Genomic DNA, 22,851 nt, shown 5'->3' on the forward strand with positions numbered 1-22,851 from the left:
GGCGGGACATGTGAAACCCCCAACCCTGTTTTTTTTTTTTTTTTTTACAAAAAACTAAATATCACAAAGTTAAAATTTTGAATCAAAACCAAAAAGTATACAGAACTTTAGATTAATATAACAAAAAAGTGTGTTAAGTTTTAAGCAATAATCATAAATTGTTTTTGAGATAAAATAATCATAAATTATTTTTGAGATACGGCGCAACATGTAAAACAAACCTCCCCTGTTTAACAAAATACTCAATAACTCCAAAATAAAGTTTTGAATCATCACCTAAAAGTATACAGATCTTTAGATAAATATAACAAAAAAGTGTGTAAAGTTTTAAGCAATAATCATAAATTGTTTTTGAGATACGGCACAACATGTAAAAAAACCCTCCCCCTTTTTTACAAAATACTCAATAACTCAAAAATGAAATTTTGAATCATCACCAAAAAGTATACAGATCTTTAGATTTATATAACAAAGACATATGTTAAGTTTAAAGCAATAATCATAAATCGTTTTTGAGATATGGTGCGACATGTAAAAAAAACCTCCTCTTTTTTTACAAAATACTCAATAACTCAAAAATAAAATTTTGAATCATCACCAAAAAGTATACAGATATTAAGATTAATATAACAAAGAAGTGTTTAAAGTTTTAAGCTATAATCAAGAATTGTTTTTGAGATACGGTGCGACATGTGAAAAAAACACCCCCCTGTTTTAGTTACAAAGTGCTGTAACTCAAAAAGTTTAAATCTTATTTTCACCAAAAAGTATACAGATCATTTGACCATCATAAGAAACAACTATGTTAAGTTTCATGAAATTTGAATAAGTCGTTCTCAAGTTACGGTGCGACATGTTTACGCCGGACAGACAGACAGACAGACAGACAGACGGACGGACAGATGGACGGACAGACACCGGACATTTGTATACCATAATACGTCCGGTCAAAATTTTGACGGGCGTATAAAAACTTAACTATAACCACTGAACCATGAAAATGAGTTCAAGGTCAGATGACACCTGCCAGTTGAACATCTACACCTTACAGTCCTTCCATACACAGAATATACTAGATCTATTTCTTATAGTATCTGAGATATGGACTTGACCACCAAAACTTAACCTTGTTCACTGATCCATGAAATAAGGTCGAGGTTAAGTGAAAACTGTCTGATGGGCATGAAGATCTTGCAAGATATGCACATACCAAATATAGTAATCCTATTATTTATAATAAGAGAGAATTTAACATAACAAAAAATCTTAACTTTTTTCTCAAGTACCAGTAGTCACTGAACAATGAAAATGAGGTCAATGACATTGGACATGTGACTAATGGAAACTCCCTAACATGAGGCATCCATATACAAAGTATGAAGCATCCAGGTCTTCCACCTTCTAAAGTATAAAGCTTTTAAGAAGTTAGCTAACGCTGCCGTAGCCACTGCTGCCAGATCACTATCCCTATGTCAAGCTTTCTGCGACTTTTGTCAAGACTAGACAAAAAATCATTGATCTTTCACAAGTAGTTTCTATCCATTTAATTTAAGCAGAAAAATTAACCATTGAGGGTGTGTCCCCTTCTGCAAATTTCATAGCATATCAAAAACAAGAAAGTGTCCATAGTACACACTACATGTATCATTTTCTATGCTCTGCTTGAAATTGGGGTCAAAAGTCTAATTTGGCATTAAAATTAGAAAGATCATATCATAGGGACATTTGTACTAAGTTTCCAGCTGATTAGACTTCAACTTAATCAAAAACTACGTTAACCAAAAACTTTAACCTGAAGTGGGAGAGACAGAGGAAATAACGGACAGACAAACAGACGCAGATCAAACAAGAGTGTGTCCAAAGTACACCGATGCCCCACTCACACTATCATTTTCTATGTTCAGTGGACTGTGAAATTGGGACATAAACTCTAATTTGGCATTACAATTAAAAAGATCATATCAAAGGGAACATTTGTAATAAGTTTTAAGTTGATTGGACTTCCAAAAACTCAAACCCGAAGAGGGACAGACGGACAAACGAATGAATGCACGGACCAGAAAACATAATGCCCCCTCTACTATCGTAGGTGGGGCATAAAAACATAATTCCCCTATGTTGGGCATATATTAGCAATTTTGTAATCTGTATCCACCAAAATACATACATGTATTATAAAATATTGTACGAGTTATAAGTTAATTTCTGTCAAATTTTGTACAAATTGCATTTTTGTACAATTTGTACAATTTGAGTCAAAATACAAATTATAATTTGTACAATTCTTTTGTTCAAATTATAATTTGTACAAAATGATAACTTGTACACAACATATATAGATATATATATATATGTTTAAATCTTACTGCAACTTCATAGTAAACTACCTCAACCTAATTCTCAAATATGATATTGGATGGATAGAAAAACAGAAGGAGACAGAAAACTTAATACCATCCTCTATAGTAGGAGGGGTACAGAATTTGTTTAAAATACATACACTTTGTAAAGAAAATATTTATTCTCTGTCCATAACACAACAGCCCCATAAATAAAACTGAAAAAGAAACAACACATATTATTAGTATGAAAATGATTGTAAAAAAGACTTGGCATCTTAGTTTGACCAAGTCTAGAGCATATTTTATAGATAAGCAGTGAGTGAAGCATCTTTATAAAAATTGATATGCAAAAATAGTTTGAGGTTTAAATTTTCTTTTTCAAGAAATAATCAATGAACAGACTATTATAATAACTTCGGAATTTGCTTGAAATTAAGAAAAAAATAAATTCAATGTATACTCGGTATTTTAATGTTCTGTGCAGCCAGGGGTCTATATTTAAGCTTTTTTGTGCTTTGGCCACGCGGACAAGTGGACTGAAAAATCTACTGGTCCGGCTCTAAATCTACTGCTCCTGCAAAAATGACATTTATTTGAAAAACTAATATATAAGATAGATGTTTACTTTTATTTTCATGCTTTCTTCTATTCCTATAGATTTTTTGTGCTGTCCTAATTGTTCATGAGCAAGTACAGAGTCTAACTTAAAATTTGAAGGTCCTGTTACACAAATACATTTCTTATCAAGGTCTGTCATTGCAATCCCAAGATTGTTGATATTTACGTTTCCTTTTGTCAATTTTATAAACTTTATTCTGATCTACCTTTTGAATGTCACTTATGTTATTATTTATTTTGTTGGGTGGTTTCTACATCTATATTTAAATCCATATCTACAACATAGATTTTCGTCACTTGAAAAAGGTACTTTTACCCATCACTCAAATATAAAGGTTTAATTCCTTCCAAAAATTTCCATATTTTGTGTTGTTGTGAAGGAATCAGAAGGAGGCTCACCCGAGATATTAATTAACTTGATCAATTGTAATATCTAGTACAACCCTCCACTCCCCACAGTACTGTGTACTAGGATTTTGCAGGTATTTTTTTTTGTAATCAAATTGAGATTGTGATGCAATCAGTGATTTTTATCTGCAAATTTCTTCTGGTCTGCCGGACCAGCAGCTTACCACTAGCTTACAAAATCTACTGGTCTTGGACCACCAGACCACTGCTAATTTTGACCCCTGTCTATTACAAAAAAGATAGCACACTTTCATAGAAATGCACAGGTTTTTTTTTTAAATGATAAATAAAGATTAAACTCTATATGTATGTAACAATTCTTATAACTCACAGAATAGTTACATCAAATTATTTAAGAATTGAATGCTTCTTTTTGTAACTTTATTGGTGTGTAAAAGCGTTGACCGAAGTACATTTTGAATGAAGTGCGGAAGCGCTTCATTCTGAAAATGTATGCACGGTCAACGCTTTTACAACCCTATAAAGTTACAAAAAGAAGCATTCAATACTTATAATTACATTTTTTAGCTAGGATCATGAAAACACGATTTTTATCCATATTTATTTAATTCACCTGTGCACTTTCTTGTGGGACCTTGTGTCATCATGAATGATAAATTTTATTGTCTAATGCAATTGCTTACGGAATAACATGTGATGTGCAGTTAGCCAATCAGAATAACGTATTATAATGAAACATACATCTAATGTATTGTAATTATTACCTATTACAAAGAAAAATCCATTTATAATAATGGCTGTGTTAGTTCTGTATGGAAGCACTGAAAAAGAAAATCAAAATATAGTATGCCTTTCTAATCTGGAGCAAGATAAATTATTGTCTAAAGTAACTGAAAACTTAAAATTACTAATCATCAAAATCTAAAACATTTATGAGATGACAACTTAGACAACCCTTGGAACACATGTAACTAAAGTAGCAATCATTAGGATCTGAATATGGTCTCCTTTATTACATTATTCTTTAAATTTTTCAGGAAGGTTTTGTCCTAATCTTTTTTTCCCCTTATTCTCTTTTCTTAATGAATGTTATGTCTAAGAATCCCATTATTCTATGTTCTTTATTTTGTTTGACTATTTTCTCTATTTTTTTTGCCCCTTAATTCTGCACTTTTCTCAAAATTCTCTATTCTGTAAACCCATCCAGACCCTCAATCATACAAGCAATGGTATAGAAGGTGTAACACTACTAATTCAGGCCCGGCCAGAAAGCACATACCAGAAAGTAGTACATATTTAACACAAAATAGTTCCTATGCATGGACATGACTTTCAAAATATTTAGAATATTTTATTAATTTTGGTATCAAATGAAAAGCTGCATGACTGGTGATCATTGTAGAACAATTTTTGACTGATAAATTTGAATAATAAAAAAATAGCATGAAATTTAAAAAGGAGGGTTCATTTTGCCTTTTTGTCAGATCGGAAGTACCTGTTTTGGTACATCCAAAATTCCGGGAACCAGTTCTTTCTTATATTCCATGTAAGGTATGTTGATTTTTTCAGTACAGGACACCAGAAGGTGTTGCTTTGACATGCAATGATTGCCACTTTATTTGAACTTTAAAAAATAAAAGAGGTGTGTCTGCTTGAAACGGAGGAATTTAACATAGAAAGCAATGGGACCATGAATTAGTGGTGTACTTCCAGAAATAAAATATCTTCTATTCTTTTTTGAAATCTTAAAAAAAAATGGTGAATGTGTCCCATGATTACCCCACTTACACATATTATATCAAGAACTGTTAATGTGACGGTACCCAAATTCGTACTTGATCTGAGTTTTCTTGTATATAGGTTTCATACCATTTAATTAAGGAAAACTTAAGCTTGAGAACTGAAACAAAAAATTCAACATTTTTTTCCATTTGTAAAGGGGCATTACTCTTGAACAGTGAGGTCACAATATTCTAACTTTATTGTAAGCTTCATGACAATTGGTTAAGGCAAAGTAAAATTTGAGAACAATAACAAAATATTCAGCATTTTTTTGTTTTGTAAAGGGGCACAATTCTAAAACCATAAAAGAGACTCCACCAAAATTCAAACTTGATCTGTGCTTTGTACATGTTAATGGGTATGGTGTATAAGGTTCATAACATTTGGTTGAGGCAAACTACAGTTAGAGAACGGAAACCAAATTTGGGATGTATGGAACGTACATAAGTATTTACAGACAGACAAGGTAAAACTTAATGCCCCCTCCACTACGACAGAGGCATAATAATCAAGTTTTACACTGTTGCATAGTCAATAAACAGAACATCTAAAAAAAAACAATAATGTTAAAATCGTTGTGGATAAGGTTCATAACATTTGGTTGAGGCAAACTAAAGGAGAGCGGAAACAAAATATTCAGCATTTTTTCAACTTGTAAAGGGGCATAACTGAAGAACGATAAAAGTGATGCCACCAAAATTCAACCCTGATCTGTGTTTTGTGTAAATAAACAATGTGAATAAGTTTCATAACATTTGATTGAGACAAACTATAGTTAGAGAACAGAAACAAAAATTCAGCATTTTTTCCAATCATGAAGGAGCATACCTCTACAACAGTCAAAGTTATGCCACCAAAATTCAACTTAATCTGTGTTCTGTGGTAATAAGCATTGTGGATAAGTTTCATAACATTTGATTGAGACAAACTATAGTTAGAGAACAGAAACAAAATTTCAGCATTTTTTCCATTAGTGAAAGAGCATACCTCTAGAACAGTCAAAGTTATGCCACCAAAATTCAACTAAATCTGTGTTCTGTGGTAATAAGCATTGTGGATAAGTTTCATAACATTTGGTTGATGCAAACTTAAGTTAGAGAACAGAAATCAATTTTGGGATGTACATAAGGACAAAGGTAAAACTTAATGCCCCCTGCACTACGGCGGGGGCATAAAAGTATGCAAATCATTTTTTTACCTGTATTTGGATGAGCTTTTGTTGGTAAAATCAGTCAATAACAGGGATATTCACTGTGGCTACCTTGTTTCACTTTTTAATGTTGACAATCTTTTTTTTTTCAATAACCAAACATGCTTAGCCCTTGCATAGCCCATCCAAGTTAAGGGTTAAAATTGAAGTTTGCAAGCATACAGATTCTAATTAGTTAAATTGTTACTAAAAAGCCAAAAAATACATCATCCACGTTTTTCAGCTTTTTTTTAGAAATGTTTCTGAGGGCATAACTCTTTGGACATTGGTTGATCTGTACCAATTTTTGAACTTGTCAGAAACATTGCTGGTATTAACCAATGATGCAAATTTGATAAAAATTTGACAAGATCAGTGGCAGTAGACTGTAAGCTTTGAGGATTAAATCTTTAGCTTTGCTTTTATTAATTAAATAGCTTTCAATAATAATAAGTAAAACCACAAAAATACTGAACTCAGAGGAAAATCAATACGGAAAGTCCATAATCACATGGCAAAATCAAATAACAAAACGCATCAAAAACGAATAGACAAGAACTGTCATATTCCTGACTTGGTACAGGCATTTTCAAATGTAAAAAATGGTGGATTAAACCTGGTTCTATAGCGCTAACCCTCTCTCTTTAATAACAGTCATAAAATTTGTATACGTCACATAAATTTGTCGTTCAATGTGCATACAAACAGTTTTAAAATTTACATAGGCAATGTAATCATACAGAGTTAAAAAAAATCAAAAGTATGTTAGAACAAAAATTTATATAATTATTTCCTAAAGCTGTTTATTCTCTTGTTAGACAATACTTGGCAAAGGCATTTTGAACAGCGAAAAATTAACAAACTGAAATATTAAAGCTATTGTTGAAATTCAATTAGAAAAAAATCTCTACACTGGGGACAGCATACAAACTTCAGTCTCTTGTTCTAAGAAAAAATTAAAAATCTATACAACAATAAATCAATATTTATAAAATTATTCAACAGCTTAAAAACATACCGGTACCATTAATCACATTGCCATTTTCTTCAAAATTACTGAAATCTATTCCTTCTGATTCATTTCCATTCCTAAAATACATAAAAATATAAACATGAAAATGCATAATAAATTATATGTCAGTGCCCTTCACTTTTTTGAAATTTTAACGAGAGCGGCGTTTTACATTTCCGCAATTTGGCACTACCTTTCCGCATTAAAATTCCTACATTTCCGCATTTTTGTAGTACTCTTTTCTGCAATTTTTTTACATTGATTTTGTTATAGGTTGTTTATCTTACCACAATTTTATTTTTTATGTATGCCTCTTCTGTTTGCCGCATAAATTTGGGCACGTCTTATTGTTCTTTGGTAGTTTGTTTGGTGTTTAAGGCTATTTAAAACACTAATGGGTTATTTTGGCATTAATACTCATCTTAATATGTCGCTAATGCCTATGTTTTGATTTTAAGTTATAAATTGATTGATTGTTTGTTTGTTGCTATTTTTTTACGCCCAGTGACAAATATTCATTCGAATTCAAATCAGTGTGAAGTGGATGTAAGCAATCAAAAGCAACCTTTAGGCATTCAACAATGCCAAACCCACACTGTAAAGTTGGCTAGAAAAGGGCCGACATGAAATACCAGAAGTTCAAACACTGTGAACTTTTCAAAGAATAATGATATGCAAATGGTTATACTGACCGAAACCAAATTAGGACATGAAATTGAGTGTCCAAAAAATAAATCAAACATATGCAAATGAATATAAAAGATATAACCAAATACGGAATTCGATGCATATGGGATGACATTCCACACAATGACTTTAAAAAAGTACTCACAATGTTAAATCTGAATATAATCTACATGTTGAAGGAATTATATTATCATAATAAAATACAAATCAAGTAAAAAATACTATAATAAAATAAAGTAAAAAATACTATAATAAAATAAAGTAAAAAATACTATAATAAAATAAAGTAAAAAATACTATAATAAAATAAAGTAAAAAATACTATAATAAAATAAAGTCTTATACATCATTATTTCCATTTTTTACAGATGAAATACAGGTAAAAATGTGGAAATGAAGTATTTGTGGAAAAGTAATGCAAGAAAATGCAGAAACGTAAAACTGGATTTTTGCAAAAATTGCGGAAAATAGAAAAATGTTGTTTCATAGGAGATTTTTTAAAGTAAGCAAACTAGATGAACAAATTGTGAAAAATTGTCTTTTATGGACAATTAATTCTTATGCAAGGGTGAATTGACAATTTTTGTCATATCAAACTTATTTGATGATCTTACTTTGCTGAACAGTTAATCTTAAAACAATTTTTATTTTTCTAAAATGTTATTAAAGATACTAATAACAAAACTGAAAAATTTCCTTAAAATCATCAATTCAGGAGCAATAACCTCAAAATAAGAAATAAGCCGATTTCAGAGCAGGTATACCTTGACCTAAGAAATACTTAAACTTTGTCTGATTTCCTCTAAATGCTTTAGTTTTCAAGATATATGTGATATACATCAATCATAGTGCTTAAAAGTACTGAACAGTAAAGATTGCTTCAATTTATCAGTGGGAAGTAAAATTAAATATTGCATTGGTGGTTGTTGATTTAACAGTTATTCTAAACAAAGGAAGATAACTCAATTTTTTTTTTAAAGATGAGGTTAAGAATGACATAATTTATATTTTTAGAACAGATATTAGATTCCTGCACCTTGTAAAAGTTATGTAATTTTCATGACAAGTGAAACATTATTTTGAGCCTTGAATATCTGAGCATATATAACATCTATAAAATTCTGGAAATGTTCATGATTAGTATTCATGTATAGAATGTTATGGTCAATGCACTATATTTTGTGTATTAACAGACAACTGACACCAAGTGGTGGCAAAAGCTGATCTAAAATACCAAATTTTTTAGGTATTCATGCTTTTCATTTCATTTCATAACTAATTACTAGTTTTGGTGACTCAATTCATAAATTTGAACCCTGTCTGCAAGTTTTGGTTCTTGGCATTGTGTATTAATTTCATAAAATTTGGATGAGGAAAATTTATATAAGAGTGTTCAAATGAAAATCGAACAGAGGAAAGTATGAAAGATGAAAGGATGGAGAGACAGACATAACCTGGCTGACAGATGGAATCATAACATTATGTCTTCTTACAATGGAGCAAAAACATAAAACAAAATGTGGTGGTGAAATGATGTGCACTACTAAAAAATTAAGATGTTGAATAATACCAACTAGATATTGACCTAGTTTAATGATTAAAAGATAGATATTAAAATAATTAGATATAAGAAGATCTGGTATTAGTGCCAATGAGATAACTCTCCATATAATTCACAAAAAGTAAACCATTATATGTCAAAGTAAGGCCTTCAACACAGAGCTTGGCTCTAACCTAACAGCAAGCTATTAGTGGCCCCAAAATGACTAGTGTAAAACAGTCAAAAAGGAAAACCAATGTCCAATATACATAAACTAGAGGCTCTAAAGAGCCTGTGTCTCTCACCTTGGTATATGTGAATTAAACAAAGGAAGCAGACAGTTCATGAAAGAATGTGTTTAGGTGATTGTGATGTGTTTGTACATCTTTCTTTACTGAACATTCTTGCTGCTTACAATTATCTCTATCTATAATGAACTTGTCCATGTAGTTTCAGTGGAAAATGTTAGTAAAAATTTACAAATTTTATGAAAATTGTTAAAAATTGATTATAAAGGACAATAACTTCTTAGGGGGTCAATTGACTATTTTGGTCATTTTGACTTATTTTTTAGTCTTAAATTGCTGTACATTATTGCTGTTTACAGTTTATCTCTATCTATAATAATATTCAAGATCATAACCCAAAGCAGCAAAATGTCCTTAAAATTACATATTTAGGAGCAGCAATCTAACAACGAGTTGTCCAATTCATCTAAAAATTTCAGGGCAGATAGATCTTGACCAGATTAAGAATTAAAACCCTGTCAGATTTGCTCTCAATGCTTTGGTTTTTGAGTTATAGGCCAAAAACTGCATTAACCCCTATGTTCTATTTTTAGCCGTAGTGGCCATCTTGGTTGGTTTGCCCGGTCTCAAAACACAATTTTTAAACTAGATAGCCTAATAATGATTCTGGCTATGTTTGGTAAAATTTGGCCCAGTGGTTTTAGAGAAGATTTTTGTAAAAGTTAACTAAGATTTACGAAAAATGGTTAAAAATTGACTATACTAGGGAAATAACTCCTAAAGGGGTCAACTGACCATTTTGGTCCTGTAAACTTATTTGTAAATCTCACTTTGCTGAAATTATTGCTGTTCACAGTTTATCTCCATCTATAATAATATTCAAGATAATAACCATAAACAGTAAAATTTCCTTAAAATTACCAATTTAGGGGCAGCAACCCAACAATGGGTTGTCTGATTCATCTGAAAAGTTTCAGGGCAGATAGATCTTGACCTGATAAACAATTTCACCCAAGTCAGATTTGCTCTAAATGCTTTGGTTTTTGAGTTATAAGCCAAAAACTGCATTTTACCTGGCGGCCATCTTGGTTGTTTGGCCAGGTCAAAAAACACAAATTTTAAACTAGATACATCAATGATGATTGTGGCCAAGTTTGGCCCAGTAGTTTTAGAGGAGAAGATTTTTCTAAAAGTTAAAGAAGGACAACGAGGAACGACGACAGACGACAGACAACGGACGCCAAGTGATGAGAAAAGCTCACTTGGCCTTTTAGGCCAGGTGAGCTAAAAAACAGAAATGTGAAACACTTATGAACCACATCAACAAACAACAACTGAACATCAGGTTATAAAGCATGCATTACATGTTATGGAAATGTGTAGTATTTTCAACAAAATACTGATAAAAAAGTTAAGGTTCAATAATTATTCTGAAAATCATCTTATTCTATCATTTGATCAAGCGAAACATGTAGACCATAGCAAATAAAATTGCAGACCATTTGAAGTGTTGTTGTCAATTTGGAGTATTATTTTAATGTTGCATTCATTTGCATAATTTGACAACCCTGTATACCAAAATATCCACTTCAGGGACCCTATCGAAATGATTCACACATGCCTTGATTCACCTCATGCAGTTTAATTTAATATTATTTGATCGGTACAAAACAAACTCTCTGAAAGGCTTATAGAAGTATTTATCCTTTTGATTATTAATGAATAACTTGGATTGATGGTCCAACTGCTGATATCTCCTGGATAAATGCTGATATTTGTATTTTTTCCTCCAAATTACAATTTATTCCAGAAATGATTTTACTATCATTGACTGCATTACTTTCTCTGCATTAAGAAATTCAATATTGAAAAGTGCAAATAAGTTAATTAGCATTTAATTTGGTGGCAATTGTTGGAATACTATTCTTATTTTTTGTATTAATGACTTATAAAAGTTTAACTCAAAATGATCAATATCTATCAGTTAAAAACATCATTTCTCACAACTTTATGTGTTAACTGAAATTCTCCAGAAATCAGTGAAATTGAAATATCATGTTTATGATAAACTGATCATGACCAACCAATGTTTCTGTGACAACAGATCAAATATTTATCAGAAAGTAAAGCAAAAATAGACTGATTCAGAGTACACTTCTATTGCAAGTGAAAAATCTAATCATATCAAAAGGAATAGTTCCTTTACCATTTTTCAAATATTAAAAGTATGCCTTTCATATATATATATGAAATGGTGTAGATAACACTAATACAGTTTACACTGATGTACAAACAAGAAGACTAGATGCGGGATAGTTATGACATTACAATGTAGCTAACCTAAATGTAGCTCATACCCCAAAACAAAGACACAGCAATTTTAAGTTTCTGAAAATATATAACAATTTCTTTTCTTTTTAATATTGTATGTTAGGTCATTTTATGTCATTGGACAAAAGTGAGTTCCCAGCCAAAAAAAGTCCTATCTTTTCAACTAAAATCGATATTTTGTGAAAAATTATTACGAAGTAACCATATGAGCCATTTTCATATTATAGATACCAAAAGATGTGGAAATGTCAGAAGTTTAATTGTTTATTTGATTATTATATTTTTGAAGCTCATTTTAATTTTCTGACGAGATGAACACAAAGAAAAAATATTTCTTGAAAAGTTTGCTATTATTCTAACCAAATTAAAATCATAAAAATTTGCATTTGTGTTTAACCCATCAGATGATAAAAACAAAACTCAAGAAAAATGACTAAATAAACAATATAACTTCAGACATTTTTACATCTTTTGGTATCTATTTTATAAAAATCGCTACTACAGTTACTTGGTAATATTTTTTGGAAAAATATAGATTTTAGTTGAAATGATAGGATTTTTTTTTAGTGAGAACTCACTTTTGTCCCATGACTGTACATGTAGATATGATATGTATGTGTCTTGAACTAAAGGCTTAAAGTTATCTAAGCCTGTTGCTCAAATGTATTTTTTTAAATTCTGACTACTGGTAATGAAAATGTCAGTTGCCAAAAATATTAGTATGGCCAAGATACTCCTTTAAAATGTTTAAACAGCACACTGTTAGAATTTCAAAGTCAATTAAAGAATGTTACAGACTCTATCTCATAGAAAATGAATCTTATCATCTGGAATTAAATAAACTTCATTGCCATTTTGCCATTGTGAAAAGGAGGTTACCTTAAAATGATTATATTGAACTGAATTAATTTCATTTAGAAAAATATCAACAAGACATTTGGTACTAAACATCTTTAACACAATCATGGCAATCGCCGTGATATAGCCTTTTTGTGCTAATGCGGCATAAAGCAACCAACAATCAATCAATCACAATCATTTAACCCTACCTACCCACAAAATAGCTGCCTACTCAAAATCTTAATTTATTGTCTTGATGTGAAAATAATCTTTTAATTCAGATAGGCATGAAGACTTAACATAAACATCTGATGCTTAAATTTCTCTTTGCCAAAAAAAAGGGGTGGAAATGTCTAGGTGTAGGATAGGGTTTGGGCAAACCAAAGTATTTTTATGTGTGGCCCAATAATTTCTGAATTTATAGTTTTTTTTAAATTTCTAATAGGTACATGTATTGCATTCTATAAAATTTCTGCATGATTCTTTACTTCCTTTGTTGAAATAATAATTCTTACTTGAAATATGTTATCTCTGAACATGTAAAAATCCTCTCATTTTGTGGTACACACTTGTAGTCTGAAATAAAATACAACAGCCTGTTAAATTTTTCTTTAAAGGAAGTCTATACTTTAAATTTAATGGACTTTCTAAACTCTAAGAAATTCAAGATAGAAAGGTTTCATTTCACAGAGTAAAGAAAAGATCTTTATAGATATCTTTATAAGCTGACATCTATTTTTGCAAAGGTTAAACTGCCCACTAGTAAAAGTCAAACAGAACTTTTCATACATCTAATGTGAGGGTACCCAAATTGCACCTATTTATACAGTTTTTTCACCAACGTTTTTTTTATGATGATCATCATCAAGAAAAAAGTTTCCATTCTGTGTTTATTTTGTAGATGTTTCCTTATACATGTAAACTATATAGTTAGACCAAATTAATTTTGAATCGGATCCATATTGAGTCCAAGAAAAAATGGGGTTGAACCGACCTCCAAAAGATCCAGGATTCCGTAATGAGGAGTACCGGTACTCAAGTTGCATGCTAAGCCTTACATTTACATCCTTAAAAATTGAATAACAGATGTTTTGTTCCATTTCTTCAAATATTCAGAATAACTTGACAATTAGTCCATGTTTACTATTCATTTTTTTAGAAATAGATGCTTATAACATATGTAGTTTGCCTATTTTTAAAAGATGACAATTTGATAACATGGCATGGCCAGGTTTCTGTAGATTTACATTTCCCAGAGAATGGTTCATCTGTTGATATTTACTGTTAACATTTTGTGTGTATTTAAATATATTCAGATATGTTGTATAACGTGTATAATGTCAAATCATAAAAATACAAATTGTTTAGTCTCAGAGAAAACTATTAACATTATTTTTGTTTCATAGGTGCAATTTGGGTACTGTGACATTATGTTACACATGTCAACACGATGACAGTGGAGGTATTATTAAAACTTTTCCCGAAGAAAAAAAAAATAGAGAGTATTTTTCATTCATTTTAAACAGAAACTTATCACTTAAGTATCCATATCTGTTTGATAAAAGGTTCTTGTTTATATACCTGACGAGAGTTTCTGTCCATTGTTACATTTTTTTATGAGACATGTACAGTCCTCCTGAACTGGATCACAGGAACATTGATCATTACGCTTTGCAGAAACAAATGCATAGTTCTTTGTAAAGTCACATCTACATTTTCTGTCTGCAGTTGTACTTCCATTGGTGTATATAACTTGTCCTTCCTCATTGCATAGGGACTTTTGAAGGGTACAGTTAGTTCCCTGAGTTGATGAAAATGGTCTTGATTGGTACCGTTCATCTGAACAATCCACAGTATCAAAATTACCTAAGTTGATTACAGACTTTTCTCCTATAAGAAAATATAATATGAAAATAAGCATCTAAATTTGGTACAAGTCCTGTGTTGTAATAATCTTTAAATTGTTTCTGTGTTTGAAAGGGAAGTTATGACAGTAGTTTAAAAAAAAGTTCATGTAATTATCCGTCATTGTCTTACAACTAGTAAGAATGTGAGTTCTCATTATTGTGATAATCATCTACATTGTAGTTGCATTATTCCCATGAATAAAAACCTCTCAATGATTTACAGTACGTATCATCTGTTTTATAAAGGAAATTGAATAATGCATTCAACTACCATTTTTGACAAAGAAAGATAACTCCAATTTTCAATTTTTGTGCATAAGTTACATAACATTTGGTAGTTGCAAAATAAAGATAGAGAATGGAAACCAATTTTGGGACGGTGTACGGACGGACGGAAGTACAGACAGACAAGGGTAAAACTTAATGCCCCCTTGGCTATGGCAGGAGCATAAAAAATCAGATCTATAATATACTTTTCTTCTGGCTATCAAATGACATTAAATCAATGTTTTCCTGCCAATTCATGAATCAAAATTTTCAAAATTATCTACCATGTATGATAATAGTTTTATTCCTTTATTCAGAATGAAAACAACGGGCATTTAAAAGAGTTAGCTCCTAATTTTGTACTTGTCTAAACAGAAGTACACTTGTATAAAATTGAGAATGGAAATAGGGAATGTGTCAAAGAGACAACACAGCGAGAAAATCACCCGGAGGCATTCTTTAGCTGGCCCCTAAACAAAAATGTATACTAGTTCAGTGATAATGGACGTCATACTTAACTCAGAAATATATAAAAAAAACTAAAATTTAAAATCATACAAGACTTACAAAGACCAGCGGCTCCCAACTTGGAACAAGCGCGAAAAAAGCGGCCAAGTGAAACATGTTTTTTGAGATCTCAAGCCTCCCCTATATACCTAATAATCGTCGAGGTGGTGGAATTGCACTTTTGTTCAAAGGGGGTATTGGCATAAAACGATTGAACGTACATGAAAAACATTTTACTCACTTTGAGCATATGGAGTTCACTGTACATTATGGGAATCTGAATATTCATTTGTGTGTAATATACAGACCCCCACCATCTAAATATAATGGTGTGCACAATACTCATTTCTTTGAGGAATGGGAATCATACCTTGATCAAAATACTATACTAGTACCCACGCATAAGGTTCTTTTCACTCGAGATTTCAATTTCCTCCTAGATAATCTCAGCAATCAAGACGCATTAACTTCTATTAGAGTCTTGAAGATCCTAACCTTACATAACATGTCAAAGATGCCACGCACGAACGTGGGCATATCTTAGACCTTCTTATAACAAACAAAGATGGTCAGATCCTAAACAGAGTTCCAAACGTTCAGCGTTCAAACATCAGTTATGCGCAAGGTAATCTAGTATGTGACCATTTTTCTGTTCATGCAACGTAAGCATACCAGAAACCAAAGAGTATGCACAAAGATATTTCTTTTAGAAAATGTAAAGAGATCCACATGGCGGAACTTTAAAGGACATTGTAGATTCTTTTTCAAGTTCTGAAATAGATAGTTCTGGAGAGCAATAGTCAAACGTTATAAAGATATCTTAACCAATATCTTTGATAAACATGCCCCAGTCACGATCAAATCAGTTATTTTAAGACCTAATACAGTATGGTATTCAGATGATCTTAAGGCTGCCAAAAGAGATAAGCAATAAACGGAGAGAAAATGGCGGGAATCGAAATTGGAAGTTCATCATAAAAAGTGTATAACTCTTGGTAAACTGTTGTATATCGCCAAGGAAACCTATTAATCTTCTAAAATTGAGAATTGTGGAAATGACCACAAACAGTTATTTAAACTAACAAAACATCTAATTGGTAAACAACAACAAAACCCGTTGCCAAGTTCATCTTTGGATTTAGAACTGTCAAACTCTTTTACTGATTTTTTCGTCAATAAGGTCGTCACAATAAGAAAGGGACTAAGAGACCAAAACGTAGTGAAGGGTGACAACATTGCATTTCCACAGGCTGATGTTGAATTCACTGGTACAACTTTATTGTCATTTAAACACAGAACCAATGATAAAAGAGGGACCAAAGATACCAAAGGGTCAGTCAAACTCGTAAATCTAAAACAAACTGACAACGCCATGGCTAAAAATGAAAAAGACAAACAGAAAAACAATAGTACACATGACACAACATAGAAAACTAAAGATAAGATTCGAACTATCATACAAATATCAGGTTTCAAACAGGCTCTTGTGTCTCACAAAAAATCAGTAAAAGAGTTGGACAGTTCTGAAAAAACTGGGACTTGATTCTGAAATTTATAAAAACTACAGACCATTGTCAATTAAAATTTACCTTTTTTGTCAAAAACTCTAGAAAAGGCAGTTGATAAGAGACTTGATGTTCATTTGGACTCTAACTCATTGTGTGATCCACTTCAGTCAGCATACAGACCATGCCATTCAACTGAAACAGCATTAGCTAGAGTACATCATGATATAAATGCAGCTTTAGACAAACATTCATCAGTGGTATTAGTGCTTCTGGACCTTTCCGCTGCATTCAATGTCATAGATCACAGAATTCTCCTGGAACGTCTGTTGTTTGCGTATGGCATAGCTGGTTGCGCTCTCGAATGGATTAAGTCCTATTTGACAGATAGACATCAGCGTGTTGTAATTGGAACAACTACATTGAAATAATGTCATCTTACATTTGGTGTTCCACAAGGTTCTGTGCTAGGTCCAAAATTGTACTGTCTTTTCTCGAAGCCAATAGGGGAAATATGCCGTCGTCATGGCATGACATATCACTGCTATGCGGACGATACACAAGTGTACATGGTTATCAAACAGATAGACAACTGGGAGAATTATTTTTCAAAACTTGAATTGTGTCTTTCCAACATCAGTTCATAGATGTCAACAAATATGCTCAAACTTAATCAAGATAAAACCAAACTTATCAGATTCACACCAAAACATCTGAAGGCAAGTGTACCAAATCACAAACTCAACGTCGGCAATACAGTGATAAGTAGTGTATCTGCATGAAAAACCTAAGTGTATACTTTGATCAACACCTTACGAGTTGCTGCCATAGTACAATCTTGTCATTTTCAAATCAGTAACATTGGACATATTCGCAGCTATATATAACAACATTCGCTTGCAAGACACTAGTGAACAGTCTAGTTACATCTTGACTTGATTATGGGAATACTCTGCTGGACGGTATAATTAACAAAACTATGATGAACAAAAGGTACAAAATAGTCAGCAGCTCGTCTTATCACCAGGACAAGAACACATGAACATGTCACGCCAACACTTGTCGATTTACATTGGTTACCTGTCCAATACAGACCACAATTCAAAATACTTACTTATGTGTACTGCGCTTTGAATGGCATTGGTCCGGCGTATGTTCAGGAACTGGTCAATTTGCACATACCAAACTGATCTCTGTGTTCAAGCATAACTAAACTACTTACCGTTCCAAAAGTGCGGACAAAGATGTACGGTGAAAGACAATTTGATTGGGCAGTGGCATCTCTTTGGAATAATCTCCCGAACAGTTTAAGACAATGCAAGTCCTTAGAGTGTTTTAAATCTAAGCTAAAAACTCATTTTTATCGCATTGCTTTTTAATGAGACTTTTTCCTTTCTCTTTTTTGGGTTTTTACTAGTTTATGTAGTTTTGTATAAACTCATAGGGTCTTTGCATCAGAACTAAACACATTTATTCAAATAACAGTTGTTGGCATGACACAGGTTATGTTCTTGTCATATATGTTATGATGGTATGATACTAAACCCCTAACGGGAAGGATTGTGTCTGATGTTCATATGATGAAATCATAATCTTTCAGTCAGTTTAATTGAAGTCTGGAGCTGGCATGTCAGTTAACTGCTAGTAGTCTGTTGTTATTTATGTATTATTGTCACTTTGTTTATTTTCTTTGGTTACATCTTCTGACATCAGACTCAGACTTTTCTTGATTTGAATTTTAATGTGCGTATTGTTATGCGTTTACTTTTCTACATTGGCTAGAGGTATAGGGGGAGGGTTGAGATTTCACAAACACGTTTAACCCCGCCGCATTTTTGCGCCTGTCCCAAGTCAGGAGCCTCTGGCTTTTGTTAGTCTTGTATTATTTTAATTTTAGTTACTATTTGGAAATTAGTATGGCGTTCATTAACACTGAACTAGTATATATTTGTTTAGGGCCAGCTGAAGGATGCCTCTGGGTGTGGGAATTTCTCGCTACATTGAAGACCTGTTGGTGACCTTCTGCTGTTGTTTTTTTTCTTTCTATAGTCGGGTTGTTGTCTCTTTGACATATTCCCCATTTCCATTCTCAATTTTATTTTAATGCATTTTGTTTGTGATTTTTGCTTGTTTTGCATGCTTTTAACCTAGATTGCTATTTATTTTTTAATTTGTTGTTTTACAACTGTTTTTTTGAATGGACCTTTTATATTATGGTAGGCATTTTTGTTTATATTTTATGTTAGTTCTTGAATCTAACACAGTGTATGTTTTATATTTTTGTCCTTGATTTGTTTTTATTACCATGCTGAATGCAGCGCCTTAGAGTAATTTTTATTTTTTGTATAGGGTGCTCTATAAATTTTCATTATTATTATTATTATTAGAGTATCTTTATATGATACACTTATCTGACTTAATAATACTTGTCAAAACATACCTGGTGGCTTTTTGGATGGTCCTTTGCAATTGTGTTTGAAATTCTTGTTTACTGAATCATATAAACAGGTGTAATTGGTAACTGCTAGGCATTTAACAGAAGCAGTCAAATACCAGTTATGTGCATAAGGACAGGTAATGTTGAGAAATGTTGAGACTGCAGGTAGAAACTGAAAGAGATAATAAATAAATTGTGTATCATACATGTGTCATATGAACATGATAAATAGTGTGCATTATAAGTGTATCATACAAATAATGCATATGATAAGTGTATCATACAAATAAAGCACATAATATTATTAAAGTGTAATCATACAAATAATAGGGCTGCCAAGTCTCAACCATTTTAGAGAAAGACTCACACATTTTCATGCTTACTCAGCTGCATTTTACTTTGATCTATTGTTTTTTTTAGCGTCAGCCAATCAGAAGACATTTTACATCCAAAATTAAATTATTTATCAATAGCATTAAGAGCAAACTGTAAATAATAATCAACATGATCAAAGTGCTGGTAAACACTGAAGGGTAAATACTGTAAACCAACTTATTTTCGGGAGCGATTTATTTTCGCGACTTTCGCAAGTAGAAAAATAATGCGAAAATAAATCGTCTTCAATATGTAAAACTCTGTTGTTACCTTATTAAAAAAAACACCAAGTCAGCTGGAAAATTGCGAAATTAAATAGCCGCAAAGTGGACTAGAAAGGATAAAACGTGAAATATAGTATCCGCGAAAATAAGTTGGTTTACAGTATTACTTTGCCAAAACAGTGCAAGTTAGAATCAAATATTGCATTGTATCAATCATATAGGTTGTACTTGATTCAACAATGAGGGAGGATCAGAGGTGTCCGGATCCTGAAATACTGGGCTTAAAAACATGAAATCCCGGGCTTAAAAACATGAAATCCGAAGGTCCCGAAATTCGAAAAAAAAGAATTCTAGGATCCTGAATGGGTCATTCCAGAAATCCTGAGCTTAAAACACCTGACCCCAGAGTCCCAATAAAGGTCTTATCCCCCCTCAACTATAATTACGGATAAAGGAAGATAACTTAAATTTTAAAAATTACTTTAACAACAACATCATTCATATATTTAGAACAAATATTTGATCATATTTGGTGCAGTAATTTAAAGATTTAATACTTTAACAAAGACATCATTTATATATTTTGAAAAAATATTTGGTGCAATACCACCAAATCATAGTATTATGTACAGCAAGTAACATCTGACCTTGAAGGCATAAAACTTTGCTCAGTGCTCTGAGCACAAAAATCATGCTCGAAACATGAAATCCAACAATTTGATTGGTTGATTTTCGAGTCTGAGTACAAAAATCATGCTCGAAAGTTTTATGACCTTGAGGCCTGGTTACATAAGAAATGGGTTGAAAAAATCAATTCTTTGAATAATGACAGTAAACACTGACAATGACTGACAGTGGTAGGAAATTAATCCTAAATTTCATTGTTGTAAAAAGTTTCTGGGTCAAACATATGTCTTAAGTGTTTAAAAGCACCAGTATTACTTTATTTATTGTTTCTATAGAATAGTTTGGAAAGCTTGAGGTTACATGATTACTAAAGCTTTTACACAGGTCAAAATGTGTGACCATTTTATATGGTAATTTGCAATGAACTGTTATGTGAAATTTTGTCATTAGTACTAAGGTGACAGGATAAAGCATTACTCATGCCCCAAAGTTGGTCCTCTGATGATGTACGAAAAACGTCAAATTTTGATGTTTTTTCTGTTCTTTTTTTCAACCTGGAAGTCGGAGATACTTATAGATGCATCCAACCGTAGTTTACATGAAGAATGGACCCCAGTGAACAGGTTTATCACAACAGTTGTTAGGTGGGAGTGGCTCTTATCTGGGTTCATCAGTCTAAAGAAGTTCATTTGCACCAAAATTCAAATGATTTCTGATTTTTTCTGATTTTGAACTTTAACTGGAGTTGCAACCAGAAGTTGTTGTTTCCTTGGCTTATTTTGATAATAAACATGATCAGTAATTATATGCCTTTGTGTTAACAGTATTTGTCATGGTTTCAGTCCTCGTAAATCCATGTTTAAGACCTCGAAGGAAGCTCACCTCCAAAAAAAACTAATTTTGTACGATACGAATTTTTGAAGTTAATATTTGAGCTCCAAATGAATATTAAGAGTGAGAAACATGACAATCAATAGTGTCAGAATGAGAAAACATGCACACACCATGTATTAAATGGCATTACAATGACCTCAAAATGTTTTGAGTGCCATTGATGCCAAATAACGGTGGTCTGAGTTAGGCTGTAATATTACGGCCTCTGCACAACAAGGGTTAACATGGACATGATGACCTTTACTATAAAATTATGCCTTATTCTCATGTAGATTTAATTTGAATTAAATTCCCATATTCATGTTCCCACACCCTCCTTTTTATTTATTCAAATCCCATTGGCTATTTTGCATAAATTTCTAATATGAATAATAGTGAATTCATTTTAATTCGAAGTAAACTGTTGTTGTGGTTGTGTGGACACTTTCTTAATTGTAATTCAAATTAAATCAGACATGTAAGAGTTGAAGGTTAACAGCATTCAAAGAGTAAAGAATATTTGAAGTGCATTGCAATTCATATTAATATTTGCATTGGGACATTAATTGTTTCTAATACGAATTAAACTAACTCAAATTAGCTAATACAAATTGAATTTGAATTATATGTGAATGCAGCATTAGCATGATTTGTATACAGATTTGATTATATTTATATTTGAATTGACTTTGATATTGTTCAAACTGTACACATTATAGTATTTTGAACACCAAAATTTATATGATTCACTGAAAATATAATTTATCTTACAAGCACATAAAAGATGATAATGACTACTTCCATAATTGTCTAAGAACTTCATATTTCTTTCTTCTTCATATCTGAAAAGAAACAACAGTTATGATGAAAGTAGAAAAAACTATAAAAATGATTAATATGATTAAAGAATAAGTACATGTAGTTATAAACAATAATATGGGGACGAAGTCCCCAATTACGGTAGAAAAATCAATAAAAAAAAATTTAAAAAAATAAATCGGGAAAATTTCCCGAATTTTTCATTGTACTAATGAACTCAAAATCGTTAACTTTTTTTTTCAGATCTACTTCCTGTTCCGGTTTCCCCGCATTTGCGCATCTATCTGTCTTGTTTGCATGAGACTTTGAAATAAAAATTATATTTATCAGTCTAGTAAAATATAAGATTGGA

At 31.8% G+C, this 22,851-nt stretch overlaps 1 protein-coding gene across 1 annotated transcript in view; it reads right to left on the reverse strand.

The window, feature by feature from the left end:
* The window catches only part of LOC134705591 (uncharacterized), a 72,022-nt gene that overhangs the window by 44,769 nt on the left and 4,402 nt on the right, over nt 1-22,851 (reverse strand). The window contains exons 3-9 of the mRNA XM_063564312.1: nt 22,452-22,522; nt 19,585-19,753; nt 14,540-14,848; nt 13,474-13,534; nt 7,319-7,389; nt 4,094-4,150; nt 2,501-2,557 (exon numbers count right to left, since the gene is read on the reverse strand). Coding sequence (XP_063420382.1) covers nt 2,501-2,557; nt 4,094-4,150; nt 7,319-7,389; nt 13,474-13,534; nt 14,540-14,848; nt 19,585-19,753; nt 22,452-22,484 — 757 coding nt within the window. The 5' untranslated portion in view covers nt 22,485-22,522. The remainder of the gene's footprint in view (nt 1-2,500; nt 2,558-4,093; nt 4,151-7,318; nt 7,390-13,473; nt 13,535-14,539; nt 14,849-19,584; nt 19,754-22,451; nt 22,523-22,851) is intronic.

The sequence above is a fragment of the Mytilus trossulus genome, chromosome 2 (genome assembly GCF_036588685.1).
Source record: "Mytilus trossulus isolate FHL-02 chromosome 2, PNRI_Mtr1.1.1.hap1, whole genome shotgun sequence".
NCBI lineage: Eukaryota > Metazoa > Mollusca > Bivalvia > Mytilida > Mytilidae > Mytilus > Mytilus trossulus.